The 18,423-nt window shown below is 61.5% G+C and overlaps 1 protein-coding gene across 1 annotated transcript; it reads right to left on the bottom strand.

Moving 5' to 3' along the window:
- Window positions 1–1,393: 1,393 nt before the first annotated feature.
- On the bottom strand, window positions 1,394–10,250 carry ECEL1 (endothelin converting enzyme like 1). The gene is made up of 18 exons (XM_039234552.1): window positions 10,230–10,250; window positions 8,157–9,046; window positions 7,489–7,557; window positions 7,271–7,381; window positions 7,100–7,192; window positions 6,801–6,925; window positions 5,892–6,114; window positions 5,330–5,428; window positions 5,032–5,106; window positions 4,740–4,843; window positions 4,374–4,432; window positions 4,251–4,302; window positions 3,402–3,469; window positions 3,094–3,218; window positions 2,737–2,802; window positions 2,245–2,340; window positions 1,942–2,018; window positions 1,394–1,823 (listed from the first exon to the last, which is right to left on the bottom strand). Exons 2-18 carry the CDS (start codon window positions 8,943–8,945, stop codon window positions 1,724–1,726), a joined length of 2,331 nt encoding a protein of 776 aa, XP_039090483.1. The 5' UTR covers window positions 8,946–9,046; window positions 10,230–10,250; the 3' UTR covers window positions 1,394–1,723.
- Window positions 10,251–18,423: the final 8,173 nt, after the last annotated feature.

Below are 18,423 nucleotides of genomic sequence, written 5' to 3'. Positions count from 1 at the left end.
GGGACTCCAATTCCCGGCAGGGTCCCAGGTCAGATGGACAGGCTGGGGCGTGGGGTGTGGAGGGTCCCAGACACCAGGCCCCACCAGCGGGTGGCAAGGAGAACTGTCCTGCGCCAGCCGCCAGAGGCGCACTGTGCCCGGCCCAGGGGGGAAGCGGCTTTAAGGGGAATTTAGGGGCAGGTCCATGACCACGGCTCCTAATCCTTGTGGGTCCCACCTCCGCGTTTGAGGGGCCCCTCTGCCCTGATTAGTGGGGCCTCTGCAGTCTCCTGAGGAGCCCCTGCCCCTTGGGGGACCTGGGCTCTTCCTATGCGGTCCTTCTAAGTTACAGCCTCTTCTCTGCAGAGCCCTCCGCGCCCTGCTCAGGCCCCATCAGCTGTGGCGCCTGCGTTTTCTGTCTCTCATTCCCTAAGGTTGGTGTGCCCGAGGCTCAGATAACAGGAACTTTTTAAATGTCACTCATGGCTGAGACGGGAACGGATGTTCTCTGAGCATGACAGGAGCTGGGCTGGCAAGAGATTCCCCACTGCAGAGGGACATGGGGACGGGCCACACAGCAGGCACTGCCCAGGGAGGGGCTGCCCCCTCTAGGCTGTCCCTAAAGTGAGAGACAGACCAGAGGAGGAAAGGCAGGAGGCTCACCGGTCCCCACCCAACACTGTGGACACCTGGATCCTCCAGTGGGGCTGTTTCATGTGACATTCTCCCTGCACCCCTACACGCTGTGCATGATGGGGCAACCCTCCCCCTTCCCCCTCCCACCAGCCCTCCCCCTTCTCTCTTCACCAGCTTCCACTTCCCCCTCCCCTTTCCACTATACCCCCTTTCCCTCCCACCAGCCTCCCTCTTCCCCCTCCCCTTCCACTAGCCCCCCCTCTTCCCCTCCCACCAGCCTCCCTCTTCCCCCTCCCACCATGGGCGGAGCCTAGGGCCTCCCTGCCAGCCCTGACAGCTCTTCTTTCTCATCCCTGGAGCCTCCCCACCAGACTGGAGAGCATGACTCAATGCTGCATAGACTGGCCCCTACCTCCATGTAAGTGTCTCATAGCTCCTCTTTCTCGGACATGCTGGGCCCAAGGCCTGGCCTGCAATGTCTACACTTTCAGGGGAAGTGAGTCCCAGTGTCATGCTGGAGTATAGACCAACGGGCTTGGTGTTCTGGCCCCCACGAGCTCGGTCTGGGGGCACCCCCTGAACTGGGCAGGAGCCTAAGCGGGACTGCAAGGGAGGAAGGGATGGGTGGTTGGTGGAAAAGACAGAAGAGCCGGGGAGGTGGGACAGGAAGGACAAGAAGGTCTTCTCTAGGGTCCCCCTTGGGCCAAGGGCCTGAGCTTCCCCACAGAGGGGCCCCTTCAGCCCCACCTGCTCTGGAGGCCCCTGACGAGCCCAAGACAACAGTACAGCAGTTTATTGACCAGACTTAGCAGCAAGAACAGAGTGAAGGTGGGGCTTGTACAATCCACCCTGGCCAGGGGGGTGGGCTCCTTAGAGCCAAGACTGGGGACCCCAGCATCGCTCCCCCATGGCCTCCCGGAGCCCGGCCTCATCCCTGCTCCGGGCCCCTCCGGAAGTGAGGGGTAGCGGGAAGGCCAGGTCCTGGGGGCCTTAAGAAGGTGGGGGGGCGCCCAGAGCAGACCAGTGCCGGGCCCATGCCTCCCCCGGCACTGGCAGGGGACGAGTTGTGCAGGGCGGGCAGCGAGGGTGTGCGGGCCGACGGCCAGGCTCACCACACAGAGCACTTGTGGGCAGGGTTCATGGGTGAGTCCTTGGGGCAATGGAAGGCCCGGCCAAACTCTTCGAACTGGGACACGCTGCCCAGCACCCTGGGGCAGGAGGAGAGACCCGGCAGGCGTGGGTTCCATATTCCCCAGCTGCCCCCTCCCATCCCCACCTGCTCCCACCACAGACACAGGGGAATGAGGCCCCGACAGGCAGGCCCACCTGTAGTGCTCAGGCGCATGCTTGTCGGTCAGCACCTGAAGGTACATGGACTGTGACCGCCGCTTGATGCACCAGTTCTGGGCCCCATGGGGGAAGCAGGGGGGAGGAGAGGGGAGATGAAGCCAAAGAGTCCACTGAGCAAACCCCTCAAACCAAGCCTTCCCCACCCCCGCCCAGCACACCAGGCCTTAAGGCTTCATCAGAACCCACGGGACCACTGCCTCTGAGGGGCGGCTGATGAGACAGGCTGACAGCTATGTCCCCACCCCTGCCCACTTCCCGCCTGGCCCCCACCGGGCCCACCTGGGCGAAGGCAATGAAGAAGAGCTGGTTGTGTGTGTACTTGAGCCGGTGTAGCGGGTGCTCCGGGCCGTGCTCCCGTACCCACTTCTGATAGGCCTGAGGGTGACAGTGTGGAGCTGCAGTGCCCATGGGACAGTGCGGTGACCTGACTCACCCTCCACCAGTCAGCCCCTCACCAGCCCCTGTTCTGCATACCACCCACCACACCGAGCCCCAGGCTCACTGCCTTCCACCTTTCCTGAGCTATGCTCCTTTCTGGGAAGGCTAACCCCAGGCAGCCCTCACCCCCTCCAGGCAGCCCTCCTTGGTCTCCCCGAAGGCAGCCTGGGAGTCCCTCCTTTTCTGTTGGACCCCATGCCAGTCACAGGCCCCGCCCCCACCCAGGCCAGAGCTCAATGTGATGGGGAGGTTGTGATGCCCATGTCCCTAGTTGACTCCTCCTTAGTTCCCATCCCTCCCACCAGAATGAAAGGCCAGACAGGGGTAGCTCACATAATAGGCCAACTTGAGGCCACCCATGTCCGCGATGTTCTCACCAAGTGTGTGCTTCCCATTCACCTGCCAAGAAGGGAAGGGGCCGGGGTCTGTCTGCCGCCCACCGGCCTTCCTCAGGCCTTGTCACCCTGGGCCCCCGCCCACCCTCCCCTTTCCTTTCCCAGAGGGTTTGGATGCGGCCCCGACCCCTTCGTGCCCCCTGTGAGGCCATGTAAACTCCCTCCTGCACCTACGTGCGTGTGCGTGCACACCCTGGGCATGTCAGCAGGGCCCTGGGCACACGTGAGCACATGTGGGCACACATGCTCCTCATCCACGCCCAGCCGGGCCCAAGGGGCAGCAGGGGGGTCTTACGCGCTGGTTGTAGACGGTGAAATTGTCATACAGGTGCACGATGCACTCCGCCTTGCGCAGGAAGCGGCTGTAGGAGGCCTCCGTCCACCAGTGCAGCAGGTTGCCTGAGCGATCATACTGGCCCCCTGGGGGCAGCGGGCAGAGCGGTGGAGACCGACTCTCATCCCCGAAGCTCCGTCTCCCACCCACCCACCGGCCAACGAGCACAGAGGGGCCGTAGGGTCTCAATCTGCCCATCGTCACCCTGCCCCCCCGCTGTCTGCTTTTCCCCTCCCCCGACACTCCCTCCAGCCACCCTCGGGCCTCACCCCAGTCGTCATAGCCGTGGGTCAGCTCATGTCCAATGATGGTCCCGATGCCCCCGTAGTTCAAAGACCTAGGCCCACGGCAGTGGCATCAGGCCCCGGCCTCACCCGCCCTCCGAGAGCTACACGCTGCTGCCGGGGCCCCAGTCAAGCCAGCGGTGGCCCAGGGAGGCCATAGTGGTGTCCTCACAGTCTTGGGGCACTCGTGCCTTAGAGTCCTCATACCGTATGTAAAAGGGCCCAACAATACCTTTGCAGCTGCTTTGCAGGAAATAACCTCTAATAGAGCTGGGACAGGGAAGAGATCAGGTTGGAGGAAGACACGAAGGAAACTGAGGCACCCCACCTTGGATTTGACCAGTTACCTCATCACTAGGGTCACTCCATTTTTGAAACACCTAAAGAAGCCTCCAACCAGGTAAGGGAGAACTCAGGACATTTAAAAGAAAGAAAAAGGGGCGCCTGGGTGGCTAAGTTGGTTAAGCATCCAACTTTGGCTCAGGTCATGATCTCACGGTTCGTGGGTTCAAGCCCCACATCGGGCTCTGTGCTGACAGCTAGCTCAGCCTAGAGCCTGTCTTCGGACTCTGTATCTCCCTCTCTCTCTGATCCTCCCCTGCTCACGCTGTCTCTCTCTCTCAAAAATAAATGAAAAAAACATTTTTAAAAATTATAAACAAAAAAGAAAGAAAAAAACCTACATATTTTTGTAAATAACCAAAGAGGAAGTGAGACTATGGAGCCCCAAGATCTGCAAGTATCATGACACCTGGGCCCAGCCCGGCTCAGGACAGTCTGAGCAGCTTTCATGCACCCAACAGACAAGGCTGCAGAGCTGGCTCAGGAACTCACTGTGGAAAGTCAGGGTCATAGAGCGTGGGCTGCAGAATACCTGCGGGGAACACTGCAGAGGGGGCGTGGTCAGCAGGAGAGGCCCCGCCTGCAGGCCCCGCCCCTTGTGGGACATCGCCTTACCCATCTGGTTCTTGTTGGGTAGATAGTAGGCATTGAGGGCCTGTGGTGGGAGGAGCCACCTGTGGGGAGGTGGAGGTCAGCTAGGGAGGCCTACGCTCCCACCTCCACCTCCCAGCCCCCTCCTCCTTAAAAGATACCTTAGTGACCCAGCCCCTGGCCATGTCCTGCGCCTCCTCCAGACTGAGCCCCGACCCTAACGACCCCCACCACCACTGGCGCAGGCCCCATGACTCCGGCACTAGCATGGCTTTGAGGTGGTGTGCCCGCACCCCACCCCCAGCCTCCTGGCCTTGGCTAAGGAGCCTCTCCCCATGGCACCTCCCTCCCTGCCCTCCCCCCGCCCCCAGCTCTGGGCCAGGCACGCACGTGGACTTGTCCACCTCCTGCCGGATCTTCTTGACTGAGAGCTGGATGCTGAAGCGGATGCTGTTCAGGATGTTCTTGAAGTAGGTCTTCTCGTGGACCTCAAACTGCACAGGGGACGGGCAGCGCTCAGTGGCAGGCCAGGGGTATGGCCAGGCCAGCGCTGTGCAGTCCCCATGTCCTCCCAGGGCCATGGCTCCTTCTCTTCGGTAGTGGTGGGCCCCCCTGGGGCTCTCCACCAAGGGCCTGGGGAAGCCCAGCTGGTCAGGCAGGACAGCGCCAGGGCCAGACCCACCTCGTACTCCTTGTCCACAGCCTCAGGTTTGAGCAGGAAGTCCGGGTAGCCCACCATCACCATCATGTACTGGAGCTGCGGGTGAGAGGGCGGCCAGGGCCTCAGGAGACAGCCCCCCACACACCCCCCAAGGGAGAAGCTGTAGTCTAGAGGCAGGGCTCAAGGACAGGGGAGACCAGACCAGACGATGCCAACTCCGCAAGGGACATCTCTGCCTCTTCTGTCACCCTGGGCTGGCACACAGTAGGCACTCCATAAGTGTTTGTGGAATCTACAGACGGGAAAGGGTGCACTTCACCTTGGCCCGAGCAGCTGCCTTGGTCTCAGCATCCATCCAGTCCAACTCCTCCAGGCGCCGGCCCAGGATGTACTTGATGTCTTCCACAAGCTGCTGCACCTGCAAGGCCAGGGCTCAGGGATCAAGGGCAGCCCAGGGGGCCTCAGCTCTGGGCCCCCAGCACCTGGCAGGAGGCGTACCACTGACTCAGGACCACTTCCCAGGCCCAAGGCTTGATCCTGAGCAGCAAGGGGGACCTTGGAGGCTGGGGTCCAGACTCTGCCCCATTGACAGAAAGCTCACAGCCTAGAGGCACATTCCTAAGGCCATGCCTACTGGGCCTGGCAGAGAAGGGTGGGCAGGAGCCGGAGGGCCAAGCTGTCCTGTAGCTGATAGATTAAGTAGGCTTCCTGGGGGAGGTGGCCTGGTGAGAAGTCTGGAGCTTCAGAGAGGGCTGAGCTAGGGCTCAGCCCAGTGCCCCTATCTGCAAGGGGGTATGTGGGGGCTCCCCATTCTCAGAGCGAGGCTGTGGGAGGACTCTACACCCTGCCCAACACCCGCACCCAAGCCAGGGCAGCCTGACCTTGGCCTTGCTGGCAGCTGAGAAGTGCTCATGTACAAAGAGAGCGCCGAGTGCCATGCCAAAGTGGCGGTTGGCCTGGCCCAGGCAGACACGGGCCAGCTCCTGTGGCTTGTCACTGCCCTCCATCTCACGTGCCAGCTCGTGCAGGGCCTCTCGGAATGGCGGTGACAGGTGCTCACTGAGGACCACCACTACACGCCACACCAGGTAGTTGTGCAGGATCCTGAGGGCCAGGGGAAACAGCGGGGTGTCCACACAGGCTCATGGGCAAGGGCCCCCCAAGGGCTCGGCGCCACCCCACTCCAGACCCCTCAGTCTGGGGTTGGACCCAGCACCCACACAGGGGTGGTGGTCACTCCAGGTACGTGGAGGCGGAAGCCAGAGCGGCCTGAGCCCCGGCCAGGGAAAAGCGCTGGGTGCACACGAAGCAGGACACACCTCTGGCCACTGAGAAGGGTGCCAGATGCCCACTTGCCATGTGGTAGGAGAGTGAGTGCTCGGGGTGACTGTCTGCCTCAGGACTGGCCTTGGGAGGCCTCTGCCCCTCCCCAAGGTGGGCAGAGACCAGGGAGGCACTCCCCGAGGTGGCCCTGGGGCAGCAGAATTGCACCCACACCTTCCCTTTCTGGAGTCCAGACTCAGTCAGCCTCACTCCCCCGGGATGAGGAGACGGCAGCTCAGGAAGTTCATCAGCCCTGTCCAGGGCCCAGAGAGCAGGCGGAAGAGCCACATCTGCGCCTGGGGATCTGGACTCCTATTCCAGTGCTCTTCACATGCCTCCCAGGTGTGGCCACCGGACAGAGGTGAAAATGGGAATTCAAAGCTCACCAAGCAAATACATCTGGGGTGTGGGGGAGGGACCTGGAGGGGCAGGTGGGGGGGGTAGGGGAGGGCGATCGGCAGCTGTACCTGCGGGGTGTGGAGCGGATGAGCTGGGACACCTGCTGCATGTAGTCTGTGGCCAGCAGCACCACCTCCTCATCCTCTGAGAAGTCCTCCTGGAAGATCTGGTCCAGCAGCCACTTCCACTGCAGCTGTGGGGCGCGGGTGGGGGACAGGAGGGCTGGCTGTGGCGGGGAGCTCAGAGGACGGGGAGGGAGTCCGGGAGGACCCAGGACTCCATGGCCCTGGCCTTGCCCCACCCTGGGGAGGGGACGGCGCTGGAGTCCCAGCACCAATGCCTCCCCTCCACAGTGGGCTGCACTCACGTGGGGGGTGATCTTCTGCAACTGCCCCAGGGTCACCTTGTTGTACATGGAGCTGACATCTCGCCGGAGGTCATCATACTCCGACACGGTGATCTGGGGGTAGGGATCGGAGTTGACAGGGCCCCACTGCTCGGTGCCCTCCCCTCGGCCCGTGGCAGCCCCCCTGCTCACGTTGGCCAGCCGCTGCTCCAGCTGAAGGATCTCCTGAGCCTTCTGCTCCACGGCATCCGCCCCCAGTAGGCTGAGCAGGCGCTCCATGAACACCCGGTATGCAGCCAGGATCTGCCGCAAGACGGGCCGTTTCAGGGATGGGCTTCCGAGCCAGGCCCTCGCCCACCCCTCCTGGAGCCCCAGGCCTTCCCTGCAACCCCACCCCATGCCCCCCACACCTTCTCACTCTCCTCATCCTGAGCTAAGTACAGGGTCCTCTCCGGCAGAGTGAGCCCGTCTTGGTCAATCTGGGCAGAGTGATGGGGTCAGAGATCAGAGGTCAACATGCCAGGTTCTTGCAAACAGACTGAGGTTCCATCCAAATGCCCAAACAGAGGACGCATCAGACACCTGCTGTCACAGGCCTCAGGAGCAGAACAAAGACATTACCCCTCCTACCACCCAGAGAAGCTGGTGGAAACCTCCACCCCTAATCAGTCTAGCCTGGAGATATGGGGGAGCGAAGGAAGACCCAGTCCCCCAACCCTTACTTCTATAAGCCTTCAACCTTCCCCACCTATGCGGGGCACTCGCGGGGCCCACCCTGAGAGTTGGGGCCGCCGTCATTCTGGGGCACCCGAGCCCGCCGGCACACCCCTGCTCGCGTGCTCTCACAGCCTGCCACAGGACTGGGAAACTGCGGCTCCCGCGGCTCCGCTAAGCACGGCAATTACTCGAGGGAAATTACTTGCGCCCTCCTCCCGCGCTATGCGGGTGCGCGCTCCCCTCCCCTTCCCCTCCGTCGCCTCAGGCATAGGTCGCCATGCGCTGGGGGCGCGCGTGCCCGGCCGCGGTGCCCCTGGTCGTGGGCTGCTGATGGGGTAACTGGGGAGGGGGACGCACTCACGCGGATGACGTAGCGCGAGGAGTTCCTGTCGTCCAGGCTGACCGTGAGCGAGAAGAGCGCGGCGGCGCTGTACACGCCCTGGGCCTTGTACAGCAGCCGGTTGAGGTCCCAGAGCGCCGTGGCCCCCGGGCGCTCGGCGGCGCCGCCCAGGTCCCACCCCCCGCAGTCCTCGATGACTTCGAGCATGGGCCGCGGGCCGAGCCGCTCGATCTCGCGCATGTCGAGGCACGAGCGGAAGAAGGCGCGCACCTTGCGCTGGGCCGCACCGCCCGGCCCACCCCCGGGCCGTGCCAGCAGGCGTCGCAGGCGCTCCTCGTTCTGCTCGCCGATGGCCGCGATGGTGCCGTAGGTGAGCTTGTCGTCGGGGATGGCGTGGCGCCGCAGCCAGCCACCGCACGCGAAGGAGTAGAAGTCCTGGCACGGGTCTATGCTGGCGTCCAAGTTGGCGGCCAGGAAGCGGGCGGCGCGCGCGAAGGCCTTGCGCTCGGGGCAGCCCTCGGAGCAGGCGCCGCCGCCGCCCACGGCGCCCGGGCCCAGGTACTTGAGCGCCAGCATGGCGGCCAGGATGGCGCAGAGGCCGGCGGCGAACACCAGCCCCGACAGCAGGCACACCTCGCGCCGGTTCCAGCGCGGCAGCCCCGCCCGGGCCCCGGTGGCGCTGCGCCCGGCTCCCAGCGGGAAGCCGGGGGGCAGCGAGGTCCCGCGCGCACCTCCCGCGCCGCACCGGCTCACGTATTTCACCTCCTGGAACTCGTCGTAATGCGCCGTCATCGAATATGGGGTCTCCATGGTGCCGCCGGGACCGCCACGCAGCCCTTGGCGATCTCAGCTACAGGATGCGCCGGACCGTCGGCCTCCTGGCGAACCTCCGCATGGCTCACGGGCTGCAGCTGCAGGAAGGGTAGACGCAGGTTCAGAGAGGCACTGGGCCCCCGACGGGGCCCACAGCGCGATTGGAGGGGCGCAGGCCTAGGTCCAGTGGCTGGAGACCACCCCAACCGCTAGCGGGCTTGGGGCCTGGCCTCCCTCGGCTTCTCAAGAATGAGTCAAGGGGAAGGCTCAGAGCGGCCACCACCTTCCGCACGCACAGTGTCCTCGTTTATTTAACTTAATACCTCTCCCACCGCAGACACGTGTCTGCCGCATATTTGGGAGGTCCCTGATCTAAAGTGGGGGAGCAGTGTGCACGGGGCCTGGCACATAGTAGGCCCTCAATGAAGAGCTGTTTGTCTTCTCTTTGCCTTACTTGTCTGCGACCCGCTACAGCCAAGGCCAGGTGGGGGAGGGGGAAAACAGAGAGAAAGGAGGTGCGGTCAAGGGCGCATCTACGCGGCCCCAGAAGCTGCACTGGAACTAGATGCTCAAGAAAGCGGCTAAAGAACCAAACTTTGTCCTCGCGGGTGTCCGTAGGGCCATCCCCAGCCCAGTCTATTCAATGCCCGTAATGCCACCAGCCCCTTTCCCAAGTGGTGCGCTCCAACCGGCCCCGCATCGGGGAGAAACCCCCGACGGCCTTAAGAAACTGGAACCGGTTCCGTCCCCCGACCCTCCGTCCCCGCCCTGGACCACTCCTGGCTTCAACAGGTTTTCCCCGGAACCCAAACTTGAGTGAAGTTTCACCCCCGGCGCGGAGCGAGCTGGCCCCGAGCGCCCCAGGCTCTGGGCGCGGAGCCTCGCCGCGCAGTCCGCGGAGCCGGAGAGCCGAGCCCGGGAGTCGCAGCCGCAGCCGGAGCCGGAGCCGCGAGGACGCAGACAAAGCCTGGAGGCTCCGCGCAGCGGCAGCGGCGGATGTGGCCGCGATGGTGGCCGCGGCGGCAGCGGACTCGGATGCCACTTACCCGGCAGGTGCGCGCCCGGGCCGAGCTGGAACTGAGCGGGTCGAGCCCGGGCCGGAGCCCGAGGCAGAGCTGGAGCGGAGCCGGGCAGGCGGGAGCTCTCTCCGTGCGCCCGCCGCCTCCTCTGCCGCCGCGCCGCGCAGCCCGCCGGCCCCGAGGGAGGGGGCGCGCCGGCGGCTCCACCCTCCTCCGCCCGCCCCCCGCGCCCCCTCCTTCTTCCACCCTTCATCCCAGCTACCTGTCAGCTCGGTGGCAGCTCGGGGGCGGGCACGGCGGCTGCGGGACGCGCTCCCGAAGGTCTTGCGCAGGCTCCGGGATCGGGGATTCCAGGTACAGCTGCGTCCCGGGAAGAGTGAGGGCGCCTGCTATTCCCAGGAAAGGGCTCCCCTTGGATCTGGTGCCCCCACTCCAGCCGGCCCGAAAAGGGCTCAAGCTGGAGATCAGGAGGTGCGTGGATTGTCCCAGCCGAACACACAGGACTGGAGACCGCCCAGGGAGAACTCCCGGAAAGACTGTGCGGTGTGCTGAAATAGCGCCTGCGCGCCCCTGGCAAGGTGCCGGGCACGGAGCAGGCTTCAATAAGTGGGCTTTCTGGTCTTCTCCCTTAGCCCTGTCCTTACCCAGCCCTCGCAGAAGGGCTCTGGGGGTTTGTTGCACATGCAACCAGGAAGGGCGCCTCAGGGCTGAGACTGCACCCTCCCCCCAAACCTTGGCTGGCCTCAGCCCCCACTGCTCTGGAAAGTCTCTGGCCAGGAAGAGAGAAACGGACTGGAGAGTAATGAATGCATGAGCCCCTCCCCGCTGAGGATGCGAGGAGGGGTAGGGGGTGCGTACCTGCTCTGCCCGGCAGCCTAGTCCTCAGACATAGGCCTCAGGCCCCTGCTTGTGGACTGATGGAGGAAAGGGACAGGCTGGGGGGGGGGGGGGCATCTACCACCTTCTTCCCACACAGCTTGCTTCTTTAATGTGGGACCTCCCTCCCACAGCCCCCAGCCCCTGAAGCAGGGCCCGCTTCTGCCTGGCTCACCATAGTACCCGCAGGGCTGTGTGGGGCGCAGGGAACTCGGGGCTTCTTGGTCCAGCGCTTACTGTTTCTGGAGTCTCTGCTTTCTCATTTCCTAGCCCGGGACCCCACAAGGCACCAGCGCTCCCAGGCCTGCCAGTTCCAGCCTGTAGGACTGGCCTAAACAGTGAGTCAGCCCACAACTGCCGGCCGTGGAGCCCCAGGTGATAAACCCCACAACAAGACAAGGGCTCAAAGGACCCATCACCCTGTCCCCTCTCTGGGGCTTTTCAGCGGCCTGGCTCCTGGGCCCCTGGGCTCCTGGGCCACAGTGACCACCTCTGTCCCCATGCCGCCTCTCCTGTGTCTGTCCATCTATCCGCCTCCATGCCACTGCTCTACACGCTCTCCGCCTCCACCTCCGGCCATCTCAGGGTCCTCCTCTGCCCCACACGTTCTTCTTGGGTCCAATTAATTCTACTGAGAAGAGGAGGAATTATGTAAAATGTGGTGATTCCATATGGGAGGAGGGGAGGGCAGGGCGGTGGCAAAGTGGCTCTTTGTGCTTTTAATCTGCATTTTTTCCCTCAACGTTCCGTCTCCAGGAGGATAATTTTCCAGCCTTTTCAGGCCCTGATTGGTATCATTTCTCCAGCAATGACAGCTTTTATTTTCCCTGAAATGAATGCCGTGAAATTTCCAAGAAATATAAAAATGGATATTGTCTCAGGGAGCCGACTCTCTTCCGACAGAAAGGCACAAAGGCAAACAAGCTTCCCTGGGGACCCTTGCTGTTCCAGCCACTAGGGGGTGGGGGACCCAAGCCCTCAGCCCCTCCTCCCTCCCAGGTCAGCTGTTGGACCCCTTCGTCTCCCATACTCCCAGCAGCCATTGATCTGTTCTTCCGCCTCCCCACTCTCGGCCGGGGCGGCCACCCTACCTGCCTGCCTCACTCCATCTTGCCTGCTCTGTTCGGCGCTCACCCCGCCCCCACAGGACACCCAGGACAACCCCAGCCCCTGAGCGAGGTAACCAGGGCCCACCAGAGTGGCCTGGATCGGGCCCATGAGCACACAGCCCTAGACCCTCTATACAGTCCACCAGTAAAGAGCGACCAGGCCTTTGTCCCTTTTCGGAAAGAGAAGCTGAGTGCAAGTTGGGGAGGACACCAGCGGTGTCAGAGCGCTCTCTCCTTGAGGCACCCAATTCCAGCGCTCCTCCACCCCACCCCCAATTGTCAAGGTGACCTCCTGACTGAGGAGCAAGAGAATGACAGGACACCACAGCACTCAGCCAAGCTCCAAGCCAGCCAGACAACTGGATGCCCAGCTTGAGGGCATGGGAAGTAGGAGCTGGGTGAGCATCCATCCCCCTCCGAGCCACCTCGGAGCATCCATCCCCCTCCAAGCCACCTCGGAGAGAGAAGGGCTCAAGGAGCAGAGGGGAGGGGTGTGGCTTGGTCCCCAAACCCTCACTTCAGCCTCTTCCCTGACCACAGACCAGACCCCAGCCCACTCCTCCTGGGTGGGCATCACCAGGTCTGGGTTCCGGGGAAGGGGCGAGAGCACCCCCACTCACAGGGGACCACGCTTCTCACACGAATGACACATCTGTTGAGCCTTCACTACGCGAGGGGTTAAATGCTTCACTGGGGGGGGGGGCGGGCAAGGGGCTCCCAACCTGAAGCCAGGCCTGGGTCCACCTGGAGCCCAGCCGTGATCAGAACCATTTTTGCACCCCTCTGGCCTGCACATATGTGGGGACAGACTGGGCCTGCCACTCCAGTGCGCAGGCCTAGGAGCCCCACGGAGGCTGAAGCCCCTACGCCTGCCTGTGCTCTGGGAGATGCCTCCCAGCCTCCACCCTGCCCACCCAGCTCCCCCTCCCCACCACAGACAGTTTAGCAGTGTCTTCTGTGTACTGGGAAACGCCCCCCAACCAGCTTCCTGTCCTCTGCCCAGCCTCCCAGTGCTCAGCCCATCTATTATTCACAGCACAGAATGGATTTTTAATTTGAGAAATGAAATGACTCTCCCAAGTGGCCGGGGTGGCAGGGAGGGGGCGGGGGAAGGCCAGAGCCTCTAGGCGGCCACCACAGTGCTGACTCAGACTCTTGCGGGAAACCTGGGCACCCACGCCAGACCTGGGGGACCCCAGAGGCCCACGCACCCCATCATCCAGCCTGTGCCTTCATTCTGCCCTGTCGCTGTGACTCCATGAGGTGACAGGGTGCCTGTCTTTCCTGTCTAAGCTCCCAGTAGGGTATCCTTTTGGCCAGAGAGTGGGGTAGGGAGGGCTGGACCCTGCACCCCACTTATTTCAGATATTTGGACCTCAAGGGTAGCTCTTGGGCTCTGTGGTCTGGTGCACCTCCTCCCCAGTCTGCCTGGCCCTCGTTAAGCTGGGCTCAAGAATCCCCCCGTGCAGACCCCTAGCCGAGCTTCTCTGCGAGGTCCCAACACCATGGCATGCCCACTCCAACCTGGACAGCTGCCCCAGCCTCCCCACCGGCCTCGGGCCCCCGGTGCCCCTCTCCACCTCTCATGATGGAATCACACACCTAGTGTGCCCGCAAGACCGTGACCTCTTCCCACCCTTCTCTGCCCTTCCTGCTCTGTCTCCCCACCTCCAACCTCTCTCTTCTTCTGGTCTCTCTGACCTAGTTTCATTTCCCAGAACTCAGCTGCCTCTCATGCACCCCAGGGTCTTAGCACTTGCTGTCCTGCTACTGAAACACTCTTCTCCCATCACCTCTTCCTTGGCCAGTTGCCACTCATCCTTCCTGGGATGTCAGCCTCTCTTGTCCGGTCAGGTGCTATGTCCGTGGGCGGGGGGCTTGCCCTCCCTGAGCCCCCACCACACTGCCTGCACCTGTCTCTGCTCCGTAGCCCAGAGCCCCGGTGGATGACCCACCTGATATGCCTGGAAAGCTCTCACAGAGCTGTGGTCGGCTCACAGGATGCCCGCCCCAGGCGAAGTATCTCCCAGGCCTTGCACCAGGCCCAGCGCCCCCACCTACAAACCTGCCCGGACTCTGAGATCCTCTGCGCACTTCTCCGTGGCCCTGGGACCCATCAGATGACAAGAGGGGGCCGTTCCTTCCCCTCCCCCACCCCAGTCTCCCACCACGTGGTAGACGTCTGTCCCACAATGCACAGACTCTTCTCTGGGGTCACCTACCAACCTCTGCATCCGTTTTGTTTTTCTTATAAGAAGTAAACACATACATTCTTGTTTTAAGAGATGTAACTTATACTGGCGGGTGGAAAGCAAATGTGAAATCTCGCCTTCACACTTGTCACCCTCCGAGGTCTCCCTCCCTCCCCCCCGCCCATAAGCCCTTCACTTCAGCATGAAGCATCAGGACCACACGGACATCACTATTTCTTTAAGTAAATGGGACACCACGCGATGTGCGGGTCAGCACCCTGCATCCCCTGCCCCCTTGCAGTCCTCAGGGTCAAGTCACCGCCAGAAGGACGCAGGTTGTCTAGGCCACACCTGTCTGGTCATCAGAGCCTGAGGCCTTCCTGGGTCCCCGGCTCTCACCCTTGCTCTGGATCCACCCTACCCTGCGAGCTCCCCCCCCTCCAGCTCCCCCACCCCAGGCCAGGAGGCGGTGCCCAGCTGGTGGCGCAGCCTCTGGCCGTACCTGCCCCCAGCACATGCCTGCCCCTGAGGCTCACTGTGCTCCACACCTAGCTCATCTTTAACTTCTCCTCCTCCTTCTGTGTATCAGGGAGAGTCGGGTCCCAGCCCTGGAAAGGCTTCTTGCGCCCTCCTCTCCTTCCCACCCATCCTGTCCCGGTTCTAGCCCTTAGTTCTCCCCTCCTGGAGGACGGTGGTGTCTTCCTTCTGCTTGCTCACCCAGGTGCTGCTGCGTCCTGCCCATTCCTGCCCCACACCCTCTGTGACCCCTCGTTGTGGCCTCCGGGACCTCCTCGGTCTGGCCTCAGACCCCCTTCCAGCCTCCTGGTTAGGGCTCCCCTAAATGTCCCTCCTCTTCAAGGGATTGAACCCCCACTTCTGTGCCTTTGTTCTAGCCACCTCCTCAGCCTGAGTTCCTCATCCCCAGCCCTCCCGTCCTTCGTCAGTCCCCTCTCCAGGACCCTGTAACGGTCCCCCTGGTGGGGCAGGTCCCTACCTGAGGGAGCCTGTCCAGGGGTCTCTCCTTGCCGGAGAGATCTGTGTCCCTACATGCCCAGCCTGGAACCTGGTGCCTGGACTGCGCTGGATGGAGCAGGTCTGTGCCCCGTTCTGGACAGACCTCCCAGTACTGTGGCTGGACACCCCCCATAATAAAACATGTGGACACCCTCCTAAGTGCCACGCTGTGTGCCAAGCAATCCATTGTCTTAGAAACCCCCTGGGGGCCCCATCCCTGACCCCAATTTACACGTGGGAAAATGACCAGAGAAGGAAAGAAAGTTGCTCCAGTTCACCCAGCTCACACGCCCTGAAGCTGACCTTTGAACCTGTCTGCTGCATTCAGTATCCTGGGGGCATGTACAGTACCAGCCGGGAGCTGAGGGGACAGGCAGGGCACTTAGAACCCGAGTGAAGGCCCAGCTGTGATCTCAGCCCAGGAACTGTGCGGGGTGGGAGGTGCTGAATCCGGCAGACCGGGCAGGTGGCTTTGCCCAGAGACCTCAGGGAGGACCTCAGGGCCTGCAGCCAGGCCCTTGGCCTCCCTTCCAGATGTCCCCACCTTCAGGGGCTCTTCCTGGATCTCCCTGTCTGAAGAACCCAGTTGTTTTCTGTCTGTTGTCCTGGGTACATCTTGTACTGGACTTGTCCCCACCTGACATTATCTTGTGACTTGGTATTCTCATGGTCTCTCTTCCTTAGCTCTGTGGGGACCCTGGATTTTTCCCATCACCCTGTCCTTGCCTGAGTGTCAAGACCTTGACCACAATGCAGTTGAGGGTAGAGGTCAGATTGACGGAGTCAAAGCGGAGTGGTGGCAGTGGGGGGCAGGGAGGAGAGGGGGTAGAGAGTCTGAGGCCTGTGGATCTCCGGTTCTGACAGCCAGACCCCTTGGGTTTACTGTTTGATGGACAGGCTATGACCGGGAACTTGGCTTCTACTACAAAATGCAAATAGGGGGCCTGAGTGGCTCAGTCGGTTAAGCATCTGACTCTTGATTTCAGTTCAGGTCATGATCTCACAGTTCGTGGGTTTGAGCCCTGCCTCAGGCTCCACACTGTCAGTGCAGAGCCTGCTTGGGATTCTCTCTCTCTCCCTCTCTCTCTGCCTCTCCTCTGTTCTCTTCTGTCTCTGTCTCTCTCTTTCTTTATGAAAATAAATAAACTTAAAAAAAAAAAAGATGCAAATAAAGCCACAAGTGTTTGGGGCATATAGGAAGGTGGACCCCAGAGCCTGGGGCACTCACTTCCTGTGAGGATCACCAGGGCCCCGGGACTGGGGGAAGGGGTGGGCTGGGGCTGGGCAGAGCCCAGAGAAGCCAGCTGGACCTGAAGGACCTCTTCCTTGCTTTGCAGGGTCACCGGGCCGAGCTCCCCTCCCCCAGCACTCCATCATCATTTCAAGTGATTGGAACTGAAGGGGATCGTTAGCTAATTAAAGCCGAGGCCACTAATTGCCCCCTTGTAGGAGAACAGGGCTGTGGAGGGAAGGAGACAGAGGGGCTCAGAGGGACGCAGGGAGGGGAGGGGGGCAGGCATAGGGCCCTGGCCCTGGGTAGGACCTCCCTGCAGACTGTTTTTAGAAGGGGGCACTGTCACTGTCACAGGCTCCCTGAAGTGGAATTGTGGGATAGAGGACAAGACTGCCTGAATCAGAGTGTTCATTGAGCACCTGCGTGTCGCGGGGACTCTCCATGCCCGCCTCTGCCTACTGCCAGCCACCCAGGGTCGTGGGCCGAGGCGGTGAGTGGCAAGAAGCCCCACAGACATCCTGTGGGTGCCGTGATAGGTCAGAGTTGAGGACAGCCAGCACAAGACCAGGGACCACACTCCGCCTCACAGAGACGCCAGCAGCTGGTGTACTTCCGCATGTGTGAGCCTCACCCGGGGCTGCCCAGAGCCCAGCACCAAGCTCCCCACCCACACCCACACCCGGTAGGATGTTCCAGGACCTTCCATGGGAACCACCAAAAGATGGTTATTAGTTTTCCATTGCTCTGTAACAAACTTCCACAAACATAGCAACTTAATGATCTCAGTTTGTGTCGGTCAGAAGTCCAGGTCCACAAGGCTGGGTCCTCTGCTCAGGGCCTCACCGGGCTGAAGTTGGAGGTGGTGGGGACTGGGCTTTCCTGGTGGCTCAGGCTTGTCTTCCAAGCTCACTGGTTGGGCCAGAATCTAATTCCTTTGGTGCAGAATCAAGGTGTCCCTTTTTTGGTGGCTGTCAGTCAGGGCTGTTCTCAGCAACTAGAAGTCACCTGCACCGGTTGCCTGGAGATGGCCAGCCCCTCCATCTCCAAAGTCATCAGTGGACAATCTCCTTGGCACTCAATCCTTGTCGTGCTTTGAATCTGTCTTCCTCTCCTCCACCAGCCAGAGAAACTCCTTTAAAGGACCCAAGTAAATAGGTCTAATAAGCTCCCTATTTTTTTTTTTTCCTGAGAGAGAGAGTATGAGCAGGGGAGGGTCAGAGAGAGAGGGAGACACAGAATCTGAAACAGGCTCCAGGCTCTGAGCTGTCAGCACAGAGCCCGATGCAGGGCTCGAACCCACAAACCATGAGATCATGACCTGAGCTAAAGTCGATGCTTAACCGACTGAGCCAGCCAGGTGCCCCAAAGCTCCCTATCTTCAGTTCAACTAATTGGGAATCTTAATTACAACTGCAAAACCCTGCCATAACAGTACCTGGATTTGTGTTGGCTTGCACGATCTGGAGAGTGTGTACACCAGGGGCCAGGAAAACTGGGGGACATCTTAGAATTCTGCCTCCCCCAAAGGACACAAGTCAAGGAGCAAAGGTAAAACTACTGGTAGCCGACATCCGGAAACGTCCTGGGCTTCAAGTGCTAATTTGTCTCCTTTAATCCTCCCAGAAATTCCGGGAGTAGATGCTACTATTATCCCCATTTTAGAGGCAGAAACTGAGGCCCTGGAGTCAGGCAACACTCGCAAAGCCACGCAGCTGGTAAGTGGCCAAGCCAGGACACTAGGGTAACACAGGATCTGATCCAGCCCTTACTGTGTGTTCTTGGGAAAGTGACTAACTTCTCCGGGTTCTGTGAAATGAAAGGTTCTGAAGCCCATTCCCCAGGAACTGGAAAGCCAGATCCCAAAGGCCCACAGGGGATCAGGGGTCCTGCCCCTCCTCAGCCAATGGGCAGGAGGTGTGCCTGACTGGCACCTGAGGCACCCAATGAGATGAGGTGGGGCTGGGGTCTCTGATGTCAGCCATCCAATTGCAGCCATTCTCGCTTCTGCAACCCATTGACATAATAGTCCCA

This window comes from Hyaena hyaena, unplaced genomic scaffold (genome assembly GCF_003009895.1).
Source record: "Hyaena hyaena isolate Hyena2069 unplaced genomic scaffold, ASM300989v1 scaffold_86, whole genome shotgun sequence".
NCBI classification, from domain to species: domain Eukaryota; kingdom Metazoa; phylum Chordata; class Mammalia; order Carnivora; family Hyaenidae; genus Hyaena; species Hyaena hyaena.
This window is presented reverse-complemented; position numbering and strand designations above follow the sequence as displayed.

Excerpts from the sequence above, each read along its gene's own strand:
- ECEL1 (XM_039234552.1), bottom strand. The coding sequence starts at position 8,945 with ATGGAGACCCCATATTCGATGACGGCGCATTACGACGAGTTCCAGGAG. Across the intron at positions 2,803-3,093 it reads TCACCGTCTACAACCAGCGC|GTGAATGGGAAGCACACACT; the intron begins GTAAGACCCCCC and ends CCTTCTTGGCAG. Across the intron at positions 1,824-1,941 it reads CATGCGCCTGAGCACTACAG|GGTGCTGGGCAGCGTGTCCC; the intron begins GTGGGCCTGCCT and ends CTCCTGCCCCAG.